Source organism: Eleutherodactylus coqui, chromosome 4, assembly GCF_035609145.1.
Source record: "Eleutherodactylus coqui strain aEleCoq1 chromosome 4, aEleCoq1.hap1, whole genome shotgun sequence".
Lineage (NCBI taxonomy): Eukaryota > Metazoa > Chordata > Amphibia > Anura > Eleutherodactylidae > Eleutherodactylus > Eleutherodactylus coqui.
This window is the reverse complement of record NC_089840.1, coordinates 22,609,399-22,619,398: the sequence shown is the minus strand read 5'-3', so window position 1 is coordinate 22,619,398 and position 10,000 is coordinate 22,609,399. Positions and strand designations below refer to the sequence as shown.

The 10,000-nt window shown below is 42.5% G+C and overlaps 1 protein-coding gene across 1 annotated transcript in view; it reads left to right on the top strand.

Annotated features, from left to right (window-relative positions):
* ROBO1 (roundabout guidance receptor 1) overlaps window positions 1-10,000 on the top strand; it is a 434,821-nt gene that overhangs the window by 325,274 nt on the left and 99,547 nt on the right. The window contains exons 10-13 of the mRNA XM_066599140.1: window positions 3,463-3,668; window positions 7,488-7,569; window positions 9,065-9,233; window positions 9,317-9,483. Coding sequence (XP_066455237.1) covers window positions 3,463-3,668; window positions 7,488-7,569; window positions 9,065-9,233; window positions 9,317-9,483 — 624 coding nt within the window. The remainder of the gene's footprint in view (window positions 1-3,462; window positions 3,669-7,487; window positions 7,570-9,064; window positions 9,234-9,316; window positions 9,484-10,000) is intronic.

The following is a 10,000-nucleotide window of genomic DNA, read 5'->3' as shown; positions in this document are numbered from 1 at the left end:
TCTATGTATCTCATATCTATCTATCTATCTATCTATCTATCTCATATCTATCTATCCCATATCTATTTATCTCCTATCTATCTATCTACTATCTATCTATCTATCTATCTATCTATCTATCTATCTATCTATCTATCTATCTCATATCTATCTATCTATTTATCTATCTATCTATCTCTCTCTCATATCTATCTCTCTATCTATCTCATATCTATCTATCTCCTATCTATCTATCTATCTATCTATCTATCTATCTATCTATCTATCTATCTATCTATCTATCTATCTATCTGTCTATCCATCCAGTGTAGCATTGCATATTCATTGACATTACAGCTGGCCTGAGTTCTTCTCAGGGCTGTTCTTTGGCTTTCATCACCATTTTAAGTCATTAGTTATTTATCTTTTTGTAAATGGCAAAAACCGTTTGTGAATGTGACCGTGAACTTGACTGCAAAAAGGTAAAACTTCATTGTGCTGCATTGTTTTACATTTTGTGGGAATTTGTATTCATTTTGTGTGTTGAGTTCTTCCTACTCGTCATCCGCTTCCATGGATGAATAGAGTAAACATGTGATGCTACAGTATCATGACACAACTGATTGTCAATTGTTGGGAAGGAAGGAGCTGACAGCAGTTTGTAAAGAAAATGTATCTCAGCGTACGTCTATCGCCATGAAATGAGGGATATTTAAATGAAACCTGAGAGTACTGGCAAACAAAAAGTTCCCCCTACACTAACCCCATATAGTGCTTATAATTGTCCTAAAGGGAATACAATAGATATATAGATGTTTAAAACGAAGCTGATGCTTATCTGTATATACTGGCTGATTTTATTACATATATACTGTATTATTCATTGTTAGTTTCTTTATGTGCATGCTATAGTCCTTACTTCCTATCCCTTCCTTATTTTTTGTACGCCTTTCTTAGTGCCTTATTTTTTTGCTTCCTTATTTTCTATCTTTAATTTTTATTATCCCTTTCTTATTTCCTTCTTTCTCTTTTTCTTTCTCATGTTTTCCTTTCTTTTTCATCTTCTTTCTCCTTCCTCCCTTCCTTCCTTCCTTCCTTCCTTCCTTCCTTCCTTCCTTCCTTCCTTCTCTCCCTTTCTTTCTTTCTTTCTTCTTTCCTTTCTTCCTCCCTTCCTTTCCTTCCTTTCTTCCTCCCTTCCTTTCCGTCCTTTCTTTCTCCCTTCCTTTCTTTCCTTTCTTCCTCCCTCCCTTCTTCCTAATAGGGTTATCTAGTTTGCAGAAATTGTTGGCGTCTTCTCCATATCTGATTGATGGGATCCCACTCCCATGACCTCTGCTGGTCAGCCAATTGAATGGGCCACAGGACTTGTGCAGTCACTGGGGTTTCTTCAATGTTTGCATCCAAGTACGATCCTCTTTGTACTCAGAAGGCCAAACTTTTCATAATAGCTGTTCAGAGTGCTGCAGTGTTGTTCCATTCACTTCACCGATCAGATATTGATGGCCTATTCTGAAAACAGGCCATCAATTTCTATTAAACAGATAGCCTCTTTAATGTATTCCCTTCTTTTCTTCTTCCCTTTCTTAGTTACCCCTGTTGACGGGGAATATCTTGCTACAACCCCTTTAATTCCTTAGGCATACTATGCATCAGTACTTTAATAGGGAAGATGGAATGCCTCTTCAGTGCCACCTATTGGAAGGCAGCATTCCTGCAAGTCAGTGTCAGTGTCTTAATAAAAGCCTTACAACAATGACTGGGAACCGAAAAGCAAATCTCAATACCATGCACAGACAGCTGTTTCGAGGTTTTTGTTGCTCATCAGTGTGCAGTAGGTTTCTGGCTGTGTAGTGAGAAGTCTGTGACCTGGGTATCATTTCTCCTTAAGGAGATCACCTAGAAGGTGTATGAGTAGACTTACAAGGCCATCCATGCTCCTCTGGGAAAAATGCAAATTGGGAAGATGGAACAATACCTCTACTGCGGCACCTCTATAGTGCCTTGACTGGCCCGCACTGCTTAGGCCGCCCTCACACAGACGTTTTTTGTACAGCGTTTAGTGCTGCCTTTTCAGTACAGCGATAAACAATGTACAATCCTCCCATTCATTCCAATGGGGCTGTTCAAACAAGCATCAAAACACAGAATCTTCAACGCTGCGCTTTGACAGCAAAGCATGTTCCATTTTTGGCCGTTTTCAGCCCTGCGTCGCCCATTGAAATGAATGGGTAGCGGTTTCAGCGCTGCTAAAAACATGGTACAACTTGCAAGCGCTAGCTGCACTACCTGAAAAAAATGGAATTCTCACCTAGCTGGCAACACCCGGGTCTCTCCAGCTGCTCTCCGGAGCTACGGGCAGGCTGCTGGCCACTTGTCAAGCCAACAAAGCATCTATTGTTAGTGACGGGGATTGAAATCCCTGCCTCCCAGTGAGAGATTGCTCTGATTGGTTCAGTAGCGCTGGCTCCACCATTCAGAGCCAGTGCTCAATGCACCAATCACAGCCATTCAATGAATGGCTGTGATTGGTGCATCCAGCGCTGGCTGTAGTTGGCTGGCCAATCGGAGCATTCTATTGCTCTGTCGGCGATGACAATTGGTGGGAGCTCCAGAGAGCAGTGGCAGCGACTGGTACAGTGCCAGCTAGGTGAGTTTTTTTTTTTCAGCATCCTTGGCTGCGTTGTCAAAAAATGTTGTTGAAAAATGCTGCGTTTCTGCAAACGCCTGTGTGAGGGAGCCCTAATATGGACAGCCCTATTCATCAGAGCAGGTGTAATGTCTTAGACTAATGATGCATACTAGTGCACAGTGTACATCAGCTAGTCAGAGAAGCTGGTGCGGCCATCTTTGATTGTCCAGGGCCGAAGGGTCGCTTTAAAGAAATCGAGAAGTTATTTCAGAACTTCTTTAGCATTAAAACCCAGATGCCAAATGTGGAACTGAGATCTTTGCATATGAAGACCGTAGATGAGAAGTGTGTGGATGTTCATTTCTTGCATGTCATCCAAACATCTGTTTTTGCATTAGTGTAAAATGGATAAAAGCCGAGAAACGGATCGTTTGGAGATGAACTAATGTTTTTCTTTCACCCCACTGTGTCATTTTTGTGGATAAGAACGGTGAAACTCTATATTTTGCCACTCAGCACTTCATGCTATTAAGTCATTGGAAGTGAATTGAAAATTCCTGCTTCATTTCTGAAGTCGCCTTGTTTTTTTTTTTTTTTTTTTTTTTTTTTTATAAGACGCTCGGAAAATGCCAGCAAGTTGCGCACATCTTTTCCTTCAGACCAGAGATAATGTTTCAGTATTCTGTGTCTTGCTTATCATGAAAATTCCCCCTGAATAATGCATGATTCCTACTTTAATTACTTGCTTAATTATCTTTAGCTTGTTTCAAAGCCTACAGCAACTACTGTTGCTTGATTGATTAGAAAATTGCTCCCAGTTGCAGACATGTATTTCCTGTTGTTTTCTTTGGCAGTGGTCGCTGACCGCCCCCCACCCGTCATCCGCCAAGGTCCTCAGAATCAAACAGTAGCTGTTGATGGCACTTTACTCTTAAACTGTGTGGCTACAGGAATTCCAATTCCCACAATCCACTGGAGGAAGGACGGGACCCTTGTCAACACCCAGGAATCTCGAATCAAGCAGCTGGATACAGGAGCGCTGCAGATCAGATACGCTAAGGTGCGCAGAAAGATGGACGCTTGTATCCCATTTAATGTCTCAAACATCTCGGTATTTTCTCATTTTTTTTTTCATATAGATGAATATAACGAATAATACAAAAATATATAATAGTAAAAATGTTCGATAAACTGTAGAAATAATCAATATTTTTGGGGGGCAGGGCAATGCGATGCAAGGTTTTCTATTAAGAACACTTGCCGATCCTCTGACACGGCTGAAAGCCAAGCCGGAGGATCGCCTCTTCCCTGAAGTGATAGGAGGAGTTTTTGACACAAAACCATCTCACATCCGCCGGGGAATTGCACATTCCCGAGCTCGAGATCAGCCAAGTTTCATGGCCCGATATCGCGCTTGCCCGTTTGGCAATTAGCCTTAAGATGTGCCAGATTTATCATCTAGCTAGGGCCATTTTAACAATAGGACAACAGGTGCACATGTACCAGGCCCCTACAGGGGACCCATGATGGCAGTACTACTTTCAACAGTCTTTACATCCTCTGTACTCGAATGCGGTTGAAAACTTGCAGCACAGGAGCATCATTAGGTACGAGCCAATATGGGCGACTGTTGGCCTATGTACACACAACCCCAACAGGACATTGAGCGAAAAGTTGCTGAGTTGTTGCTAGTCTTCAGTTTCAGCTCACGACTCCTGTGCGGCTTCCTGCTCAGTGTATATAGGAGTTATTAAACTTTGAATAACTGCTGTTTACTATGGATGGAGGTGGGTGGGCTGGGACAATCTCCAGACGCTCCATCTCAGTTATCTGACAGACTATTACTCCTGTGTAAATGCTCAACAATAGTTTTGATAGTGTTTGGGTGCTTATACGTCTCTCACCCCATGAAAAGGTACCTTTACTTGTAAGCTTTGAGCTGTGCACATCCAAAAAAAGGCATGGCTTTATAGAAAACAGGTGTGTCAAATTGTGCCAAATTTGCACCAAAAGTTTGGTGCAAAATCTGTCATAAACTAAACCAACTAATAGGTGGTATAAAGTTAGACTGGGCAGCCTAGAGACATGCCAGATTTATCATCCAATGAGAGCCACTGTGATCAATTTAGCACATTTTTAGACTGTCTAACTTTGCACTGTCTAAGAATAGTAAATCTGCCCCATAGTGGGAAACCGGTCTAATGATGTCTTTGTACACTATCATATTCCATGTTGATATGCACCATGTCCCACGAGGGCGATACCTAGAATACATCCTGGTGTGTCCTCGAGCGTGAGCATGCGCACCTCAATGGGAGGGCCGGATTCCCATTTATCAGTTGTGTCCAGCTGGTGTTTCCATGCAGGAACCGGACATAACGGATACAGTTTCCATTGGACATATGAGAATCCAGCCTATGAGTTGTGAACTTCATGACCATTGCAGAAAAAGTCTCACCCCATGGATAATATTGGAGATCATGTGTAACTATCAGCTATGACCAATTTCCATTGTTAAATGAAGAGAAAAAACGTTTTCTCAACTTTCAAGGAGTCCTCCCCTCAGTCCCCCTGGGTACTACGAGTTATACAGTGTACATAGCAGTCCATGGGCTTTTACCTTACCACTATGCAACGGCAGATCCGTTTTCTAAAAATGAAAGGGAAAGTGAAATGAAACCAGAGCTCATGGATCCAGTGGGCGGATCCATGAAAAAATGCAACATTTGTATCAGTTTGTTTCTGCTTTAGTCTCTGTATATCTGTTTTTAATGGATCTGTTGTGTAACTACACGACAATTTCTGCCCTCTTTCCTCTTTCTTCCCTTTTGCGCCCACTCATTAAAAACGGACTCGTCAGGGTGCCGTTCACACCCGCATTTGGGCTTTCAATCATCATTATATTTCTCTGTTTTGTGGTCGGAGCGGAGAAACGGAATTCCAGCGGTCATAAAAGTTTCAGGTTTTTTTTCTCCATTGCTTTGAATGGGTTTTCAAAAAGACGGAAAGCTTTTCTTTTTGCTTCCGTTCGGTTTCTGTTTTTTAACTTTACAAATAGAACCGTCTGCAGAACTATTTGTTCAGTTAAAAAAAAAAAAAAACTAACGGAAACAAATAAAAAACTTTCATTTTTTTTAAACCCATTGAAATCAATGTAGAAAAAAAGGAAACATTTATTTTTATTCTGTTTTTTTTTTTTTTTTGCTCCAAAAATGGAATAAAGAGACAGAATTTTGACTAAAAGGCTGTAATCTCACTTCGATTTCCACGATTCTGTCTGAATCTGAGATGGATAGAACTCGCCCGGAGAAGGAACCTATTCATTTGAATTGGTTAATTCAAACTTGCAGTTTTTATCTGGAACCGACAGTTTGAAAAATCGCTGAATGTCCTATTTTTGTTAAAGAATCGCCCATTGTTCTCTATTGGATTGCAAAGAACGCATTGTAATCCCCTGCCATGCGGGCGCACATGAGGGTCATCAGTTTTTAACGCACGTTACTATGGGGATCACATGACAAAAAAAACCAGGAAGTGCTAAACGGTAAAAAACGCTCGTGAAAAACAAATGTAAAACGGACGCAAAATATGCGAAAATCGAAGTCACGTGGAAAATGGTGACCAAAATGACACTGGCTCGTGTGAGTACGGACAAGACCTAACGGAGAAGTGAACTGAGCCTAAACGGATAACAAAAACGGAGCCAAAGAGCGCAAAAAAACCTCACAATAATGCGACTTTTTGCGCTATGAAAGTCACCCTATTGCATGCGTATCTCTGCTATTTACTGCACTTTCTGCGCTGCCGGGGACTGGTCAGCCTAATTAGTCCCAAGTGCTATCAATTTCCTAGCAAAGTTGCGCAATTTCATGTGGATCGGGTATGCACCCCCTAGACTCCTAATGTATGCGAATATTTTGCGCCTCCAAACACGCTCACGTGAGACCGCCCAAACAGCATTTTGATTTAAAATTGCCTCGCTTCTGTGAAATTGCGATCCTCAGGTGCGTTTTAGGATTGCAAGCTTTTCCCATTGACTTCAATGGGAAGCATTGGATCGCACTCACATGCACATCGCACGGTATGCGAGCGCCATGCGCTTTTATTAACATCCCATCAAAAAAAGGGAAACGGACGAGATGTTTTGAGGGAACGCCCAAAGATAGAACGTGCTGCAATTCCCCCCCCCCCCCCCCTTGCAGCATCGCTTGTGTGAATGAATGTGGGTTTCATATTTGAGTGAGTTTTGTGCGCATCGCATCACACAAAATGCGCGCGAGAATATTGTTTGTGTGAGTAAGCCCTACGTATAGTGTAGAAGAACCAAGAAGGATCCTTTCCATTCGCTTCCTACTGTCCATTAAAAATACGGAAAGCAGAAGGAACGCATCTGGACTGCGCAAAACTGAAGCAAATCCCATAGAGATCAACAGGAAGTAAAACAGAACTTTTCTGATCAACAGAGCGGAAAAAAAAAGTAAACTTCTCCCGAAACTTCATTTTTTTCCTTTTGACGTTAGGAAAGAGCGTGTTTTCTTCCCTGCTACGAATATTTGTGAACGCACCTACCCAATATCCACAAAGCCTGTGAATGGCTGTCATAATCCGCCGCTCGTCGCGCTCCTGTCCTTTGACACAAATTCACTTTCAGCAAATATTTGCATGTGTAATTGTGTAATTAGAGCGATAAAGGTGACTATTAATTCTGCTTTACAAATAAACTCCTGTTTTCTGCCACTTCTCTCAAGTCAGGAAACAAATTGGCGCTTGGAACAGCTAATCGCTCGCCATCCAGAGCCGGGCGCTTCCCCAGTAATTACTCTTCCATCCCAATGCGTTTCTCATCGGCCCACAGACTAATTTCAGTCTTTCCTTTCAGCTAAGTGACACGGGCCGGTATACCTGCACCGCGTCCACGCCGAGCGGAGAGGCCAGCTGGAGCGCATACACTGAGGTTCAAGGTAACTACATATACAGCATCACCTGTGTTTTCGTATTCCAGCTGATTATGGCGGTATTATACCGTATACAGGTGGGTATATTGACTCGGACTTTTTCGTTATGGCTCCTTACAAAGGTCAACGTATTTCGGCAACAAGTTTGGTTCAGTTTGAATTAGTTCAAACCAAACTGGAACTTCACCAATATCCCTAAAACTGGTATATAAGACGGCCTACGAGCCATAGAAGCCTTGTATAACAGCCTTAGGTCACCTCGGAGTGTATATAAGTACTTTTGAGCTGTTGGTAAAGGGATTTTCCAGACAGCTTCTGCTGTCAGAGTCGGTGTACATCGGGGTCGGAGTGGAAGCCGCTGCTCCAACACCTGTGCAGTGGCTGGTGCTTGTAATTGCAGGATGGGGTCTCATTGAACTCAATGGGAGCTGCGCCTAGAGTACCCCGGCACTGACAGCAGGTGCTGCCTGGAAAACCCTTTTAAGGCAAAGTAGAGAGAAAGAAGGATAAGAAGAAAAAAGAAGGAAAAAGATTTTTCCCTCTCGTTCTTTTTCCTTCTTTTCTATGTTCCTTGTTTTTTTTAATTCTTGGTTTTCCTTGTTCTTCGCCTCCTTCTCACCCACCATAGCATGTAAAGCCTAGGGCACAGGTCCACCAGACCCCTTTAGCTATGTCCCTGCTCAGGAATCACAGAGACATAGCTAAAATCCTGCACTCGGGACTAGTGGGGGTCCTCAGCGGTGGGATACCTACCGGTCAGACTTTTATCAGCTATTCTATGAGTAACTCTATTTTGGTAAGTATGTGTCACAGGCTTGGAGGGGGTTAGAGTGTATTGAGCCCATTTCATACCCAGCGAGTGTTGGCTGTATTAAACACCTCACTCCGGCCCACAACAGCCTCAATGGGAACTATCTACAGTCATGGCCATTTAACCATTCTGATGCTGTGGTCATTGCTGATAGTGGCATCCAAGTTGTTACCCCAGAGGGTGAGGAGCTCAATTTTCCCATCACCCCACCCCAGAATATGATTAGGGGTGCCAATAAATTGCCATGGAAGCTCATAAATTTGAGCTGGTCATAAACCTTCTGATCCACAGACTGTGAACTTGTCATTTTTACCACATAGTAAACTCTGTGAAACCAAATCCCGAAAAACAATGGCATCTATTACACTTTTTTTTTTCATTTCACCCTAATTCTCATAGAATGAAATGAAAAAAAAAGTGTTAACAATACATTATGTGGCACTTTAAGGGTACCATTAAAATTACAATTGATACCCTCCCCCCCCACCCCCCAAAAAAAAAAAAAAAAAGCAAAGTGAAACGTTTTGGATCTTGCCAGGCAGGAATGAAAACCAAAAAATTGAAAAAACAGAAACGACTGGTCTACAAGGGGTTAAATAAATTTATCTGCCGCTCGCACTCTTCCACATGAGACGCCTGTTTTTCGGAGCATTATTTCTGAATGTACTTTGGTTATGTTTCTGCCATTAGAATTTGGTGTCCCGGTACAACCCCCTCGAGCCACTGATCCCAACCTCATTCCAAGCGCTCCATCCAAGCCCGAAGTCACCGACGTCAGCAAGAACACCGTCACCTTATCCTGGCAGCCAAACTTGAATTCCGGCGCAACGCCGACGTCGTACATCATAGAAGCGTTCAGGTACCGGCGGCGTCATATATAGTATATACTGCAGCTTGTCTTCACGTACGACATCTTCTGGGTGACTTTGCTTCTCTTTGTAGCCACGCTTCTGGAAGTAGTTGGCAAACAGTGGCTGAAAACGTCAAGACCGAATCTTTCGCTGTAAAGAGCCTGAAACCCAACGCAATCTACCTCTTCCTAGTGAGAGCAGCGAATGCATACGGACTGAGCGACCCAAGTCAGATATCCGACCCCGTAAAGACACAAGGTAGGGAAAACCAGAGATCACACCAATTTATCAGCATAGATGAGGATACGCAGCAGAGTTACAGACTATTGAGGAAGTGTCCAGTATTTCCACCTGCAGCCACCACCAGGGGGGGACAAATACAGGTTCCATTGTACTCAGTGCCTGTATACATCCGTAGGCTGCTGGCTGCTCGTAGTGCCGGTTGCCCGCAGCGAGAATGCTGTGATTTATGCAGACAGAAGATCCCTGAACAGATATACTGGATTATAAAATTACTAAATGCAGAAGCAAACCTGAAAACGAACGCAGTTATCATTGGGGGGTGAATGTCATACTAGTACTCTGCTATTTGTAACAATTAAGAATACATTTTATATGAAGTATTCAATGCAAGCATATAATATCTATCTATCTATCTAAATCATATCTATCTATCTCATATCTATCTATCTATCTATCTATCTATCTATCTATCTATCTATCTATCTATCTATCTATCTATCTATCCCATATCTATATATCTATCTATCCCATA